At 35.8% G+C, this 19,140-nt stretch overlaps 1 protein-coding gene across 1 annotated transcript in view; it reads left to right on the top strand.

Moving 5' to 3' along the window:
* Positions 1-19,140, top strand: part of STXBP5 (syntaxin binding protein 5) — a 202,835-nt gene that overhangs the window by 94,434 nt on the left and 89,261 nt on the right. Inside the window, exons 11-12 of the mRNA XM_017877616.1 lie at positions 13,595-13,624; positions 16,258-16,294. Coding sequence (XP_017733105.1) covers positions 13,595-13,624; positions 16,258-16,294 — 67 coding nt within the window. The remainder of the gene's footprint in view (positions 1-13,594; positions 13,625-16,257; positions 16,295-19,140) is intronic.

Here is a 19,140-nt window from a genome sequence, read left to right as displayed (position 1 = left end):
AAGATTTAAAATTGAACTATTTTTACTGTATATGATATGAAAGTTATATGTATTCTTCAGAAATTAAATCTCATATAAGAGTATCTGCCAATTATGAAAATAATTACTGTTTAATATTGAGAGTTTGTTGGTTGTATTTGAAGATATTGTCACTATATGAATTAGGTATGGAAATTAGATTGCTTAAACATTTATATATTTTACATATATTTTGTATGTGTCAAATGTTAGATTAAAAAATATAATAAAGAAAAAAACGTAAAATGTCTGTGAAAATACCACATCTCTTTAACTTCCAAAAGAAAGCCTTTTATTTATGTTCTAGCTCCCCAGGAAAAGTATGTGGTTTTATTTACTATGGCTTTTATTTGCTACAGCTGTGTTGGACAGTGAATATATATATATATATATAGTATAATGCAGAGGTTCTCAAATTGTGGTCCCTTGGCCAACAGCATTAGCTGAGAACCTGTTGGAAATGCAAATTCTCAGATTCCACCATAGACCTACTGAATCAGAAACTCTGGGGTTGGGACCCAGCAATCTGTGTTTTAACTAGACCTACAGGAAATTCTGATGCACTCTAACATTTAGAAACACTGGTTTATTTTTTGTATGCCAGTTTATAACCACCAGTTATTACAACTGGCCCACTCACTTTTTAATCTCCCCTTCTATTTCCATTAAACTCATTTGAGTAAAGGTACCAGGCTAAATATATATATAAGAATGTTGTTATCTTTTCCTTCATTCTTGTTAGCCTTTGTTGAGATCTAAGAGATATACTATATTCCAACAATAGATTAAATGAACTCCAAGAGGTGTAGCATCTGTTTGACTGTTGCATCCTTCATTGTGTGACCTGTAGCAGTTATCTGACTTCTTTGTGGTTCATTTTCCTCACTTATGACATAGATGGATAAAATATCAGACATTAGTTGTGATTAATTGAGATGATAATGTATATAAAACATTTCAAGCAGTTCCTGGTATGTAATAAACTCTATAAATGATTGAGAAACCATTTTTTAGGAAATCCCCTGCCACCAATTGATTTTTATTTGTCATTTGTCCTATGGCAAAGGAATTAAAATAGGAAAAGCATGGTAACAAAGAAAGAAAAACAGGAAGAAAACCAGAAAAAAAAATCTATGATTATAATACCAAATGAAATGAATTGGCTAAATATTTAAATTAATAGTGACTAAGTTCTATTCTTATCTAGCTATTTTAACAAATATTGACTGGCAACAAAGGCAACAGTTCAGGGAAGATTTTTTCCTCTGTGTTTCACCTGTTCCAGTATTTACTCCTAAAAAATGTTAATATTTATGAGTTCAGGTTTCTTCAAGATGGCAGTAATACTTTTTCTTTCATAGAATTAGAAATGAAAATTTAAAGTGTTCTGCTCTTTTGAAAGCATTTGTAAATACAGTCATCCACTGCCTAACAGTGTCATGATCAATGGTAGACAATATATACAATGACGGTCCCAATAAATTATGATACTGTATTTTACTGTACCTTTTCTGTGTTTATATATACAAATACCATTGTGTTACATTTGCCTACAATGCTGAGTACAGTAATATGCTATATAGGTTTGTAACCTAGGAGTAATAGGCTATACAATATAGCCTAGATATGTAGTATATCATCGAGATTTGTGTAAGTTACACTCTATGATGTTCATACAATGACAAAATTGTCCAATGATGTATTCCTCAGAAGGTATCCTTTGTCATTGAATGATATTGTTATACTGTTAAAGTGGATCAGTAGGATCACCATTTTGTTACAGTGTTCTCTACTTTCTCAATTTCTTTTGTCACCTAAGATGAGAAATTCAGTAAATTAAACATATTTTTCTTTTCTCTCAGTCCCTGGCCTCTTTCCTTGAAATAGCTTTCTATGTTACAATATGCAACCGAAAGAACTGTACTACCCATTCCCACCTAGAGCAGAATCAGCCTCTATTCGTTAAGCTGGGCAGCGCTCATCTTTTTCCTGTTCCTATCAGGTATCATAAGCAGATGCCAACAGAATGTATTGTACAGTTCCTGTTGGCAAGTTACCAAATTGTATAAAAAGCCATCCTTTTATTCTCAGGGTCTTCTACGTTTTCTTCTCTTTACCAAGAAATAATTTGAGGTGGATTCCCTGTCATCCTTTGTGGCTCAGCAAAACTATGCAACCTTAAAGATACTCTAGCCTCATTGGCCAGATTATGTCCTCCAATAATATCTCAAAGCATGTAGTACTTTTTCTTTCTACAACCTATACATGTCATTAGTAACGAAATTATTTATTGAGTGTATGTCACCCCTATTAAACATTCACCTCAATGAAAGCATGGTGGTGCTGAATGTGAAGAAGAAGATAGGCGGGTATATTGAAAAGATAGTAATAAAGAGCTAACTGTTAAAAATGCTTAGTTTAACTCTGAGGCAAAGGCGAATTCTGACAAAAAAAAAATGAAATTGAGGTTACATAGCTTTTATTTTCTGATGAAATAAAGCAAATAAAACTTAGATCTGGAGAAACCAGATGTTCTCTTGCATAGGGAAATAAAGTATTTTAATAGACATGGAACCAGTTCTTTCTTAATAAGAAGTCGGAAGTTAAATGTTAAGTCAATTCCATTGAAGTTGTTTCTTTGAGAAACTAATGTGAATCAGGTATGAAGTCCCGTGGTGAATGGCAGTTAGCACAGTGTTGTGTGAACTCTGATGTCAGACTACCTGGGTCTGAATCCCACCTCAGGTGTTTACTCATTGTGTAATCTAAGGCAAATCAAATAAGCCTTCTCTGCTTGTTGCTTTATCTGTAAAATGGGAATAATAATAATATTGTCTACATCATTGAATTGTTACAAAAATTAGATAAATATATAAAGCACTTATAACATGCTCTTTATACCAGTTGTCTCACATACATCACTAGTATATGTCTCACACACATCACTAGTATATGTCTCACACATACTGGTTGTTTCAGATGTTTGATTACCTCTGACAAACACCTAAAATGCAGTTGTTCACTTATTGTGCTTTCACAAAGCAAGTGTACAAGTGGCAAGGTTAACCAAATTTTATAACTGAAGAATCTAGTATTCCTTCCTAAATTGAGAATCGTATTTATCTGAGAGAGAAAGGCTGTGATTTTAAAAAAATTTTAGTCCTTTTTGATGTCAAAAAAAAATTTAGATATCAAATATGATGGTTCCTTAGTGGGTTGTGAAAATAATTTTGCCAGTTGTGACCATCAATTTCTAAATTATAAACTAGAATAGGAAATAGTACTGCATATTTTAAGGGTAAGTATTGATTCGTGAAACTTTTATTCAGTGGCATATATTTGTCTGTATACTGGATCATGAAGTAAAATGCACTTCTTCCTATGGGTCATGATTAAAATATTTGAAAGTCCCTGATTTAGTAGAAATAATTGACGATTTGCATTATTAGACTTGGGTCCAAATCCCAGTTTTGCCACTTACTAACTGTATTATCTTTGGTAACTTACCTAACCTCACTGACCTTTTTTCCTTACCTTAGTAAAACAGAGACAGTAATTCCCACTTTATGAAATTATTCATGAAGGACTAAATGAAATAATATGTATCTGGCACATTATAGGTATTTGATAAACTCTAGTTTCTTTTCATTTCTACTTTTACACTTTTCTTTTCACTAGTAGACTATATAAGAAAGTGTCAGTGGGGCCAGATTTTCAACAAGAAACAACTTCGGATGGATTCAAATAGGTATTCAGATGAACTCTAGAGTTTTGAGCTACAGAGCATTAGAAGAGTTAGTTTTCTTCAGAAATGATCACCATTCAAATAATTACCAGCTTTGGGAAAAGCATCTCTTTATTATGGAACCTAAAAGCAAATATTGGATCCTTGAGCAAGACAGCTGACTAGAGGTGCCTGGTGTTCATCACCGTCCCCCCAACACACACACACACACACAAAAGGACCAAAAAGAACAGACTAGAGCCTCTGAAGGAAAGTGATGGAATACAGAAAGGGAGTGGCCAGTTCCCCGTGGAGTATGGCAACCCAGGATGACAGCATAGAGGGGGAGCAAAACACCCTGACTCTGCTGCCCTGTCTCCCACTTTGAGCCAGGAGGCACTTCCCCTTGTGGAGAAAACGTAAGCCTAGGCCCACAACAGTCCCCATTACCACTGCAGGCACATGCAGTCCTTCTCTGATAGAATTCTACAGTACTCATAGGCCCGGAGCCTGGTTTGTAGAGCTTCAGGTAATTTCCATGAAGCTGCACTGCTCCAGATAATGAACAATGTGTGTATCCTCACCACCCCATAACCCAAGCTGCTATAGTATGGTGCCATTTTGAAATTGGAGCCAGTGCTTGAGTGCTCTGCTCAGGGACCAGTAACCACTTCATTTGTCCACTCTTGAGACTCCACTGTCATTCCACTGTGCTCACATGAGTGACTACAATGCCATGATCCCATTTGCTCAGAGCCTGTGGCGAGGAACAGTTGTGGCTCTGGTGCCCACACCCATGCAGCATTCTGTCCCCCAAAAAACAGATGGTCCTGTACAATGAGGGAGACAGCCCTGGGCTGGCTACAGTACTACATGTCCTTGCTCCTTGCAGGAAAAACAGCCCAGCAGACCCTCACCTGGCAGATCAGCACCTGAACCAGTTGAACTGGCATGAACCTGTGCCTTCAGTAGGAAAAAAAAATGCTCAGCAAACCTGCCTTTAGTAGGTTCACCCCCCGAGTCAACCTGAAAATCAGCCGATCAAGCCCAAACCTAGCTAAGCTGTACCACTCTTGCCACAGACGTCTATAGCCTAAGTCACTGAGGCACTTACAGACATTGCTGAGATGGTTTACAGCTGAAGAAATTGCAGGGAGACTACATGGTGCCTCCACCCAGAACCAAAGCCAACACACCCTACCCAACTAACATAAGACCCATATACACGAATAAATCTTTCCCTAAAGAGCTACTCCCTAAAACTGGAATAGGTGACTGTTCAACCAAATGTGCAGATTCAGTGTAGGAACACAAATATGAAAAAGCAAGGATGCATAACATCCCCAGAGGAACACAATAATTCTTCAGTAACAGAATCCAAAGAAGAGGAAATTTACCATATGCCCATAAAGAAATTCAAAATAATGATTTCTTAAAAACAAAACTCAGCAAGATACAAGAGAATACAGATAAACAATTCAACAAAATGAGAAAAAAATAAGAAATTCAACGTAGTTAGCATTTTTGAAAAGTGCAAACAGAAATCTTGGAATTGAAGAACTTAAATGAAAAATACAATTGAGAGTTTCAGCAACAGACTACATCAAGCAAAAGAAAGACTTTCTGAATTTGAAGATAGGTCTTTTGAAATAATCCAGCCAGAGGGTGGAAAAAAAAGTAAGAATAAAAAGAATGAAGCAAACCCATGGAACTGAAGAGTTGCATTTAAATATACAAATATTCACGTAATATTTATAGAGGGAGAGAAGAGATGGAGGAAAGGCACAGAAAACATATTTAATGAAATAGTAGCTGAAAATTGCTCAAATTGGGAGAGAGATGTATATTCAGATCCAGGAAGCTTAGGAGTTTCAAGTAGATTAAATTCAAAAGGTCCTCTCCAAGACACATTATAATCAAACTGTCAAAAGTCAAAGAGAATTCTAAAAGCAGAAAGAGAAAAGTATCTTGTCACATGTAAGGGCATCTTTGTTAGATTATCAGCCGATTTCTCAGCAGAAACCTTGCAGGTCAGTAGAGAATGGATGATATATTCAAAATGCTGAAAGAGCAGAAAAAACCTGTCAGCTGAGAATACTATACCCAGCAAAACTATCCTTCAGAAATGAATGTGAAATAAACTTTTCCCCAGACAAGCAAAAGCTGAGATAATTCATCACCACTAGATAGGCTTAACAAGAAATGATTATGCTGAGTCCTATAACAAGAAGTGAAAGGCAGGTAATTATTGTCATGAAAACATGAGAAATTATAAAACTCACAGGTAGAAATAAATGTGTAAGCAAACTTGTAATACTCCCATACTATGATGATGCTGTGTAAATCTTTCATACCTCACCTATGAAGGTTAAAAGTCAAAACAGTCAGTAATAACTACAGCCACAAGTAGTTGTTAAGGAGCATGCAATAAATAAGGATATATATATATGTATGTGTGTATATATGTGTGTGTGTATATATATATAACAAAAATGTTATTTTTATTGAGAGAAGGGTTGAGAAATGTTGAGAGAAGGGTAAAAGTCTAGAATATTATTATGCAGCTAAAATTAAGTTGTTATCAGCATAAAATACTCTGTTACAACCACGTGATTATTTGTGTTACACTCATGATAACCATCAAGAAAGAAATCACAACACATGCACAAACAAGAAAAGAATCAAAGCTTAGTACCGTAGAAAAACCACCAAACCACAAAGCCAAACAACAAGAAAGGAAGAATGTAACAAGGAATTAAGAAAAACAAGAAAGTGGTTAACGAAATGGCAAGAGTAAGTTTTACCTGTCAGTAATTACCTTGAATATAAATGGATTAAATTCCCAATTGTAAAAGAGACAGTGTAAATGAAAAAAACAAACAAACAAAAAAACCCGTATGCTACCTACTATAGACTCACGTCAGTTGTACAGATACACATAGACTGAAAGTGAAAGTATGGAAAAAGATATTTCATGCAAACAGAAACCAAAAATGATCAGGTTTATAAAATATCAGATAAAATAGACGTTAAATCAAAAACTGTAAAAAATGACCCAAAAAAGTCATTATGTAACAATGAAGGCATCAATTTAGCATGAGGATATAAGTATTATAAATATATATGCATTGAACACTAGAGCACACAAATTATTACTACATCTAAAAGGGGAGATAAACTGCAATACATAAGTAGTAGAGGAATTCAACACCCTACTTTCTGCAATAGACACGTCATCCAGGGAGAAATTCAACAAAGAAACAATGGATTTAAATTGCAGTGTAGACCAAGTGGATCTAACTTACATTTACAGAATATTCCATCCAATAGCTGCAGAATGCACATTCTTCTCAACTATGCATGGAACATTCTTGAGGAGAGATCATATATTAGGCCAAGAGCAAGTATTAACACATGTGAGAAGATAAAGATAATGGCTTTTTTGGCCACAGTGGTATAAAACTAGAAATGAATAACAAGAGAAACTTTGGAAACTATAAAAATACATGGACATTACACATTGTGATCTGAATAGCCAATGAGTCAATAAAGATGTTGAAAATGGAAAGTAAATGATTCTTGAGACAAAATGGGAAAACAATATACTGAGGCCTGTGGAATACAGCAAAAGCAGTCCTAAGAGGAAAATTTATGGCAATAAATATCAGAAAAGTAGAATAATCTCAAATAGACAACCTAACATTGCACCTCAAGGAACAAGAAAAAAGTGAACAAACCCAAAATTGGTAGAAAGAAAGAAATAATAATGATCAGAGCAGAAATATACAAAATAGAGACTAAATAAAAATACAAAGTAGCAATGAAACAGTTTGTACAAAATAGAGACTAAAAATACCAAATATCAACGAAACACAGTTTTTTTGAAAAGTTAAACAAAATCAAGCCTTTGTAAGATTAAGAAAAGAGAGATGACTCAAATTAATAAATTCAGAGATGAAAAAGGAAATATTACAACCAGTACAAAATAGACTAAATAAAAATACAAAGTAGCAATGAAACACAGTTTGTACAAAATAGAGACTAAATAAAAATACCAAATGTCAATGAAACAGTTTGTTTTTTGAAAAGTTAAACAAGATCAAACCTTTAGTAAGAATAAGAAAAAAGAGAGATTACTCAAATTAACAAATTCAGAGATGAAAAAGGAAGTATTACAACCAGTATAATAGAAACGATCACAAGAGACTATGATGAATAAATTATATGCCAACAAATTGAGTAATCTAAACAAAAGTATATAAAGTTCTGGGCACATAGAGCCTACCAAGATTGACTTAGGAAGAAATGGAAAATTTCAACAGACCAATAATGAGGGAATTGAATCAGTAATAAAAGTAGTCTCCTAGTAAAGAAAAGCCCAGACCCGGACAGTTTCAGTGCTGAATTTTACTAAACATACAAAGAAGAATATTAGTCCACCTCAAACTGTTTCAAAAGCTTGAAGAGACGGGAATTCTTCCAAACTCATTATATGAAACCAGCATTATTCCCATACCAATAATAATTCCTGAAACTATTCTAAAAAATTGAAGAGAATTCACCCCAACTCATTCTGTGAGGCCAGCATCACCCTGATACCAAAACCCAGTAACACACAACAAGAAAAGAAAACTATTAACAGTACCTCCTCTCATGAACATAGATGCAAAAGTTTTTAACAAAGTACTAGCAAACTGAATTAAACAGTACATTAAAAAGATCATGTACTGCAATCAAGTGGGATTCATCCTAGGGAATTTCTTGTGCACTTTCACCAGTTCTATCCAACATAGTACTGGAAGTCTTAGCCAGAGCAATTAAGCAAGACAAACACATCCAGATTGGAAAGGAGACAGTCAAATTATCCCTCTCTGCAAACAGAATGACATTTTATATGTATAGAAAATCCTAAAGACTCAACTGAAAAACTTAAAAGTAATAAATGAATTTAGTGAAGTTGCAGGATAGAAAACGTACAATAGTCAGTAACATTTCTATATGCTAATAGTGAAGTAACTGAAAAAGAAGTCAAGAAAACAATCTCATTTACAATAGCTACTGAAAAAAAAAAGATAGCTAGGATTAAATTTAACAAAGGAGATAAAAGATCTCTGCACTGAAAACTATAAAACATTGAGGAAAGAAATTGAAGAGCACAAATAGAAGTGCACCTCTTTTTCATGGATTGGAAGAATTAATATTGTTAAAATGTTCATACTACCCAAAGTGAGCTACAGATTCCATGTATTTCCTATCAAAAACCAATGACATTGTTGGCAAAAACAGAAAAGTTTCTAAAATGTATATGAAACCACAAAAAAATTTAAATAGTGAAAGTAGTATTTATCCAAACAAGTAAACACAAAACCCAATGCTGAAGACATCGCATTACCAGACTTCAAAATATACTACAAAACTGTAGTAATCAAAACAGCATGATATTGGCATAAAAAGAGATGCATAGACCAATGGAGTGGAATAGAGAGCCCAGAAATAAATCTGTGTATCTATAGCCAACTGATTTCCAACAAAGATATGAAGAACAAAATTTGGAAGGACATTCTTTTCAATAAATGTTGCTGGGAAAATAGGATATCTTTTCAATAAATGTTGCTGGGAAATAAGACTAAAACCACACCTGTATCTTTCACTATATACAAAAATCTGCTAAAAAATGTATTAAAGACTTAAATGAGAGACCTGAAAGTATGAAACTACTGGAAGAATACATGGGAAATGCTTCATGATATGGGACTGGGCAAATATTTTTTTGGGTAGAACCTCAAAAGTGTAGGCAACAAAAGCCAAAATAGAAAAATGGAATTACATCCAATTTAAAAGATTCTTCAGAGCAAAGGAAACAGTCAACCAAGTGAGGAGACCATCTACAGAATGGGAGAAAATATTTGTAAACTGTACATCCAACTAAAGATTAATATACAGAATATATAAGGAACTCAGTTCAATAGCCAAAAACAAAAAAAAAGATCTGATTAAAAAATGGGCAGAAAACCTTTAATAGACATTCCTCAAAAGAAGAAATACGAACGACCAACCAGGCATATGAAAAAAATGTTTGACATCACTAAACATCAGGGAGATACAAATAATACCACAATGAGATATCACCTCACTCTGGTTAGAATGGCAGTTATCAAAGAAGACAAAAGATGAAAGTGTTAGTATGTGAAGAAAAGGTAACCCATACATATAGTTGATGGAATGTAAATTAGTGCAGCCATTATGGAAAATCATAGGAGGTTCCCCAAAAAGTTAAAAATAGAATTACCATATGATCCAGCAATCTCATTACTTGATACATATCTGAGGGAAATGAAATCAGTATGTTGAAGCAATATCTGCACTCCCATGTTTCCTTTGTGATCTTGGCACTTGGTCTTACATCTGTTAAGAAAACGTCCACAGGCATATTTGTATGTAATTTCATCTAATGAGTGAAGATCTCTTTGAGTCTATGGACTTTTACAATTTGAAGTGCCTCATCAGTTAACCTTACCATTTTTAATGTTACTTTTGGTATGTCAGTCAAAAAGTTTTAACCTTAAATCGTTGAGTTTTACTTTATCATTGTCTTCAGAAATAGTCATTCTACAACCCACCCCAGATTTGTCTGTATAATCTTTATTCTCTCAAAACTAGAATATTTTCTCCCATTCTTAATCCCCAAATCTCTCACCTAACTATGATAAATTGCCTTTCACTTTCTTGTTTTTAAGATAACTTTTTTTTTTTTTTTTTTTTTTTTTTTAAAAAATTTTTTTTTTTTTTTTTTTTTTTTTTTTTTGAGACGGAGTCTCGCTCTGTCGCCCAAGCTGGAGTGCAGTGGCACGATCTCGGCTCACTGCAAGCTCCATCTCCTGGGTTCATGCCATTTTCCTGCCTCAGCCTCCCGAGTAGCTGAGACTACAGGTGCCCCCCACCACGCCCAGCTAATTTTTTGTATTTTTAGTAGAGACTGGGTTTCACCATGTTAGCCAGGATGGTCTCGATCTCCTGACCTCATGATCAATCTGCCTGCCTCATCCTCCCACAGTGCTGGGATTACAGGGCGTGAGCCACCACACTCAGTACTAAGATAACATTTTGACTTACATTTGCTTAGCACAATTCTGATGTCTTCTCCCTACACTGTATAATAAACTAGTGGATAATTCTACCTGTAGTAAGTAGTCAAATACAAGGAGCAATCAAGCCAGCTTACATGGTGAGATTACCACACTACTTTTTGTTCTCGTGACTTCAGACCTGCTACTGCTGTATTTTTAATCACTTTTCTGGGGAAAGGTGACTATTATAGCTTTGTGTTATAATCCCATATGGCCAGAAAATTACATCTACTAGATTGATAACTCTGCCTTTTGACATTAGGACACCTCTTTTAGTAGCTGTGTAAGTATATGCCCAAGATTGGGCTTATCCATGACTCAATTTGAAGTGCTAAAATCCTTGCCCCTTTATTTTTAAGCTCTTCCTTATATTTGTTTTTTAATTCATCACTGTTGAATTTAAATTGATATTACATATATACCGAAGCCTACTGTTATATGCCTACTGTGAGCACCTACAGAATGGTTTCCTGCCAGCTCCGAACCCTTTAGAGTCAAAACTCCCAACACTGATATTTTATCTTGAAACACACTAAAATAAACAAGTAGAAAAGAGGACTAGGAGATTCTGAACAGGCACACTCATACAAAAAGAAAGCCAGCATAATACGCTCTGAGGCTAAGATGGTTTGGTTTGATAGTTTGGGGCCACAGAACGATTGATGAGAATGATAACAGAAGGAAGGCCAGGAGATATATTGTAGGAAGGATTGATTTGTGAGAATACCTTACTAGCATCATTTCAAACACAAGCCAGGATTTAGGGACATTAAAAGAAAGAAAAACAGGGCCAGGCATGGTGCCTCATGCCTGTAATCCTGGCACTTTTGGAGACCTAGGTGGGCGGATCACGAAGTCAGGAGTTCGTGACCAGCCTGACCAGTATGGTGAAACCCCATCGCTACTAAAAATGCAGAAATTAGCCAGGCATGGTGGCATGTACCTGTAATCCCAGCTACACAGGAGTCTGAGGCAGGAGAATTGCTTGAACCGTGGAGACAGAGGTTGCAGTGAGCCAAGATGGCACCATTGCACTCCAGCCTAAGTGACAGAGTGAGTCTCAAAAAAAAAAAGACAAATTGGTGGATTCACAAGGGAAAATGCATATTGGCGTATAACATGTATTTGGTGAGATACAGGTATCAATTATGTGTCTTTATTGATTTTTATAGTCAGGTTTTTTACATAGTAAATAAAAATATAGGAGTGAGTATGCTTTCTTTTTTGATATCATAGATAATACAGTAGTGAAAATCTTTTGTTGAATTATTTCATTATAATGAATTTCCCGTGGTGAAATTTTGAAGGAAAGAGGTTTTCTGTGGCTTTTGACAAATTGCCATATTGCTTTTCAGTAGTATCTGTGTATACTTCAAAGAAGTGAGTATAAAATATACCAATTTCATAAATAATCTGATCAGTATAGGATGATTTTTGTTTTATTTTGTCAATTTAATACTGATATAGTTTGACTGTGTCCTTACCCACATCTCATCTTGAGTTGTAGTTCCCTTAATCCCCATGTGTAGTGGGATTAATTGAAGGTGGGAGGTAATTGAATATGAGGGTGGTTTCCCCCATGCTATTCTTTGATAGTGAGTACTCACGAGATCTGATAGTTTTATAAGAGGCCTCCCTCTTTACTCAGCTCTCTGCCATGCGAAGAAGGACATATTTGCTGCTCCTTCCACCATGATGGTAAGTTTCCTGAGGCCTCCCCAGCCATGCTGAACTGCGAATCAATTAAACCTCTTTTCTTTGTAAATTACTTAGTCTCAGATATGTCTTTATTAGCAGCATGAGAACTAACTAATACAGTAAATTGACACCAGGAGTGGGGCGCTGCTGAAAAGATATCCAAAAATGTGGAAGTGACTATGGAACTGGGTAACATGCAGAAGTTGGAACAGTTTGGAGGGCTCAGAAGAAGACAGAATTGTGGGAGAGTTTGCAACTTCCTAGAGACTTGAAGGACTCAGAAGACCGAAAGATATGGGAAAGTTTCGAACTTCCTAGAGACTTGCTGAATGGGTTTGACTAAAATGCTGATAATGATACAGACAATGAAGTCCAGGCTGAGGTGGTCTCAGATGGAGCTGAGGCACTTGTTGGAAACTGGCTCTATAGTGAGTCTTACTGTGCTTTAGCAAAGAGACTGGTGGCTTTTTGCCCCTGTCCTAGAAACCTTTGGAACTTTGAACTTGAGAGAAATTATGTGGGGTATCTACTGGAAGAAATTTCTAAGCGACAAAGTGTTCAAGAGGAAGCAGAGCATAAAAGTTTGGAAACTTTGCAGCCTGATGATGCACTAGAAAAACACATTTTCTGGGAAGAAATTCAAGCCTGTTGCAGAAATTTGCATAAGTAACAAGGAGCTGAATGTTAATCAACAAGACAATGGGGTAAATGCCTCCAGGACATGGCAGAAACCTTCACAGCACTCCCTTCCATCACAGGCCCAGAGGCCTAGGAGGAAAAAATGCTTTTGAGGGCCAGGTCCAGAGTCTTGCTGCTTTGTGCAGTCTCTGGACTTGGTGCCCTGTGTCCTAGCCATGGCTAAAAGGGGCCAATGTAGAGCTCAGGCCATTGCTTCAGAGGGTGCAGGCCCCAAGCCTTGGCAGCTTATGTGTGGTGTTGGGTCTGCATATACTCAAAAGTCAAGAATTGAGGTTTGGGAAGCTTCACCTAGATTTCAGAGGGTGTTTGGAAATGCCTGGATGTCCAGGCAAAAGTTTGCTGCAGGGGTGGAAGCCTTGTGGAGAATCTCTGCTAGGGCAGTGTGAAGGGAAATGTGGAATCAGAGTCCCCACACAGAGTCCCCACTGGAACACTACCTAGTAGAGCTGTGAGAAGAGGGCCACCATCCTCCAGACCCCAGAATGTTAGATCCACTGACAGCTTGCACCATGTGCCTGGACAAGCTGCAGACACTCAATGCCAACCCATGAAAGCAACCAGGAGGGGTCTGTACCCTGCAGAGCCACAGGGGCAGAGCTGTCAAGACCATGGGAACCCACCTCTTGGATCAGCGTGACCTGGATGTGAGACAGGAAGTCAAAGGAGATCATTTTGGAAATTTAAGGTTTAATGATGGCCTTTTTGGATTTTGGATTTGCATGGGGCCTGTAACCCCTTAATTTTAGCCAATTTCTCCCATTTGGAATGAGTGTTATTTACCCAATGCCTGTATCCCCATTGTATGTAGCTAGAGTTATGTGGTTTCATATTGAATCCAGAGTTTGAGGAGGTATGAGGCTTGCATTGAGATCCTCTGTAATATCCTCACATTCCGCTGACAAACCCACAGTGATAGAATAAGTCGAGTAATAGTATTAGAAGTCTCAACTTGTGTGCTAGGCTAGTGTTGCTCAAATTATGCCTGTAAAGAGTTTCTGTGTGCTAAATTATCTGAGATAAGTACAGAAATCAAGACTGAATGTAGAAACTTGAATTGCACTTGACGTTGTTGCAGCATTTACATGCACATTCACAGTTGGTGTTTGTTTTACAAAAGCATAGCTTTTCAACAAATTAAAAATTTTAAATACTTCTTGACCACAGTTTGGAAAGCAGTGTTTGAGACAGCATGTATTTAGACAAGTGTTTCAAATTCATCTTCTGATATTTTCAATTTTATTTCTTTTTTCCTCCCAGCCCTTCTATTAAAGAGTTTTTTGAAAATTTCATTTTGGATTATTTCACTTTGACTTGATAGATTTAAAAACTTAGTAGAAAAAAATTATTAATTTATTTTAGTGTCCTTCACAAGTTTGGTTTTTACTCTAACAGTTTATGCATATGAGCCTATTTTAATTGACATATAATCTGCAAAATAAATCTGAACTTTTAATTTTTATTTTGTGTGAAAAATAATTTAATGCCAAATAGGAGAGTGTGAATTTCTATTAGACTTTTCAAATTAGGTATTGATAGTTTATATTTGAAATTTAAGAATTTTAGGAATTTGATATAGGGTCGTATAAAGTCAATAATTATTTATTCATTCAGTAAATACATATGTCTCTGGACTTTCTGCTAAGCACTAGGAATAGAGTGGTAAAGTTTAGGTATTAGTTACCAGATAGCTCTCAAGAGCTAAGGTACAATTCTGCTTACCAAATATATAGTTATTAAGTGTTCCCTCTAAAATGGAATTGTACATTTCCATTTGAAAAAAATTGTTGAGGATTTGGTAAAATCAATAATGCAGACAATTAGTAATGTAGACAATGTCATGTGAGATTGACTATTTAGAGCTTAAATCCTAATTTTTTAATACATGGAGATATTGAATAATATAGGTACTAATTATGCAGAACAATTATTAAAATAGCACAGCAATTAAATTTCACCCTCCTGTAGGTATGTTCCCCAAATCTGGCCGTGTGTGGGAAGCATCTGAAATGCTGGGCCCCATGCTCCAGCATTTCCAATCCATTAAGTCTGGTGAGGCAGTGATCAGCTCAGCTGTAGGGTTAATAGTATTTTAAATATTTCTTTGGCAAACACCTTGTCAAAGAACCTAGCTGCAGTTTTGGGGATGTAGAGCTAAAACATGCAGAGAAAAAGCAGATAAACAGTGACAGTGAAGTGTGGTAATGCTGAGTAGAGGTATGCAGCAGGTAGCTAAGAACATGGAGGGGGCCCCCAACTCTGTCAGGGTGGGTGGGCTGGGAAAGGTTTCTGCGAGGAGATGATGATTGGAATGAGTTTTGAAGGAGGAACAGGAACTGACTAAACAGAAAATGAGGGAAAGTACATCTGTCAATGAACAACTCAACTGAATGCTATCACACAAAAGTAATTGTGGAGATGAATCAGAGGAGACAGATTCTAGAGATCCTAATGGAGTAAACAGGATGTGTCTGCATGATTTGGAGTCCTTTCACCCATTATCATGTCCTGGCTTGCTCGCTGTCCTGCAGCCCCACTGGCCTGTTAGCTCCTCAGGTACACCCAGCTCGTTTCTGACCTCTGGTCTTTGCGGTGGCTATTCCTGCTGACTAGAGTGGACCTCCTTCTTCCACAGACTTAGTTCTTTGAATGGCTGGCTCTTTTTGATGTAGGTCCCAGCCCAATTGCCATCCCTTCTGGGGTCTGTCCTCATCCTGCTATCTCACTGTCGCTCCTGTGGCCCTGCCCTCACAGTCAGCCCACCACTGAGCCTTGTGTTGATCTTCATAGTATTACAATACCTATCACAGTGTGTTGTCTGCCTAGACTAGATGTAGGAGCACTGCTTTATTCCCTGGAACACGGGTGCTCAAAAATACTTCAGTGAATGAATATGTAGTATTATGGAACTGAGTTTAACAAAGTAGTTATACAAATGGCTTTTTGGATAGAAGTGGCACTTTTAAGTGAAGAAGGCGTCGTATGGAAACATAGCTTCAGCTGAACCTATTGTTAAGGCAGACCTGGGAAGGTAATCATTGGCAGAAAGCATGTATACTCCATCAAGTGTCTAGTTTCTTAAAAAATCTAATCAAACTGTAAGGCTTCCAAACTGACGTCTTTCTAACCTGGCTGTCTTCTAAAGTAAGAAGAGTCTTGGTTAACACCCAATATCATTAAAAGGGATTCTACTAAAATTCTACTTAAAGTAATAGAATAAAAACTATTATCTCTAGACCTTCTTATCATAAGGCTTACCTTTTATTTTAAAAGAAAATAAAATATTCTTCACCTTTGTAATTCATGTTACCTAGAAATAGTTAAATCCCTAGAACTTTTAATAAAATTCCAAATGCTTACAAAAACTTTGAATTTTCATAACTTTCGCTGTGTAGTGCTAAAATATTGAACTTTATTTTATCACTGTATTTACGACTAATTTTTTTAAGATGGTTATTAATATTTACTCTTCAAGTGTGAGGCATTATAATGAAAAAACGTATAACCTATGAAGGTTCACTGTTTGGATGGTTCTTGCCTGGCAATCAGACAATTTTAAAGAGACAGCACATAAAATAGTACAAGTAAAATAGATTTGGCAAATGTTTATTATTATGAAAAAGAAAATTACCTTGGTGACAGGTCAGTTGGCATTTCTTTCAAACCGTTTCTCTTTTTGTAAATATAAGTTTAGAAAATAAGTACAGGCAGCTTACAAAGCCACGGAAGAAAGACTTACGTGCCTTCTGAGGATAAATCTACCTAGCTACCATAGTGTGAAGATTGTATAAACTGGTCACCTACCCAGGTTGATCTCCCTGGGTGCTTTGTGGACATTTTATTATGTAATGTATGCTATAATCTCTCTTCATTGTTCTGACATTAATAACACAGTTTAAAAAATAGGTTATATTTGAAAGTACACATACCAGCCATTCTTGAAATACTACATTTAGAATACCTGGCTCAAGTCTTGCACTCTAAAAATTTAACAAGTATAGGTTCCCCATTGATCCCTTCATCCCTGTCCTTGGATTATTTTAATTTAGTTGTATGTTGCATCTCAAGGTATACAAGAGAGGAGATGTATTCTGTTTATTTGTTATATGTGATAAAAAGTGAAAGAAAATTAAATATACTTTCCTGAGCGTGGTCATAATAATCACAGTATGCTGAGAGGTTGAAACACTGAATGTATGAATATGGTTGTATTTAGGATAGCATTTTAAGCTCCCTAACTGCAATTTAGCTAGAGAAACATTACCCAAATCAATTAGTGCTAAAAAATAAACGATAGTAAGGTAGCAAATGAGTAGTGCAACACACATTTCTACTCATTCATTCCTTTGAAACAATATTTAATTACTACCCACTATATGGCAGGTACTGTTCCAGGCACTGTTGTGGATACAGCAATGAACAAAACACAGGCAACCACTGCTCTCGTGAAGCATACGTTTTAATGAGAAAAACAGCAAAATAAATAAATTTGTGTAGTGATAATTGCTATGGAAAAAATAAAGCAAGGAAGGATATGTAAGAGTGTAGTTTTATAAAAGTATTATGTACACAAGCACGTACATATATTGCATTGATATTTATATTATAATTCACATTGCCATATGATTACCAGTCTAATTAAATTTTAGTGAAGCTGATTCACTCTTGTTTTAGATAAAAATAAATATAATTTAGTGGTTTTAATGGGTGTTTTTCCCACACACCATGAAGGGAAATTTTCACAATGGATGATAATGACAATTTGATGATGTAATAATAATAGGTAACTTACTAAGGATGTGCTGAGCCAGGCACTGCCCAATTTAAGAATTATCTGAGATTAGATACTTATCACTACATATCCATTTTATACATGTAGAAGCTAGGAACAGGTAGGGTGAGCAACGTGCCTAAGATCATACAGAAATTGAACCAGAACTAAGATTTAAATGCAGGTGATTTAGTTCCAGAACTAGCACTTTTAACCATTAGATATTATTACATATGGCTTATAGAAGATGTGAAGACTGAAAATTCTATAGATGGAAAAGAAGGAAGTAACATCATGAATAATGGGTGAGGAGGAAGATAGATACACTGGCCTTAGATTAAGCATTTAAAAACTAAGAAATCATAAATGGAGATACTTAAGAAAATAATATACAGAAAATTTAATTCATCTGTGTAATGTACCATAAATAACTTCACCAATAAATGGAAAGACAAGTCAAATGCATGGAAATACACTCAGACCATAATATATGAAAAAAAGCATATATTAATAGTTTTTAAAAATGAGTCTAGAGAAATAATTTAGGTTTAATAATGACTGATAAGGAGAATGGGAAAATTAGTTATAACAGAATTATTGGGCTAATCACAATTATCAGGCTGGCAACTGATAAATGTGTGTATGGGAGCTATGGTTTGAGAATGCATCAGCCAAGGTTCTAGAAGAAATTAAGGCATACAGGAAATGATTTGAGTGACTTCACAGTTCTCTCAAAAGTGATTTGTATTGAGTACAATTCTTGATGCGTTCTTGAGAATTTAATCCATTACATGCAGTGGATACCTCAAGGCATTAAGATTCTCTGTTGGAACTTCTATTGAGAAGGCCTGGTTAGGATTGGCAGTCAAAGCAATACATTTAAGAGACTTTAATCAGCAGAAACCCAGAGATAATTTTATGAAAAAAAAATTTTTTTTTTTTTATTATACTTTAAGTTCTAGGGTACATGTGCACAGCATGCAGGTTTGTTACATATGTATACTTATGCCATGTTGGTGTGCTGCACCCATCAACTCGTCAGCACCCATCAATTCATCATTTATATCATGTATAACTCCCCAATGCAATCCCTCCCTCCTCCCCCC

This window comes from Rhinopithecus bieti, unplaced genomic scaffold, assembly GCF_001698545.2.
Source record: "Rhinopithecus bieti isolate Rb0 unplaced genomic scaffold, ASM169854v2 scaffold_10706, whole genome shotgun sequence".
In the NCBI taxonomy this organism is placed as follows: domain Eukaryota; kingdom Metazoa; phylum Chordata; class Mammalia; order Primates; family Cercopithecidae; genus Rhinopithecus; species Rhinopithecus bieti.
Note: the sequence above shows the minus strand (reverse complement) of the source record. Positions and strands in the feature narration are given on the sequence as shown.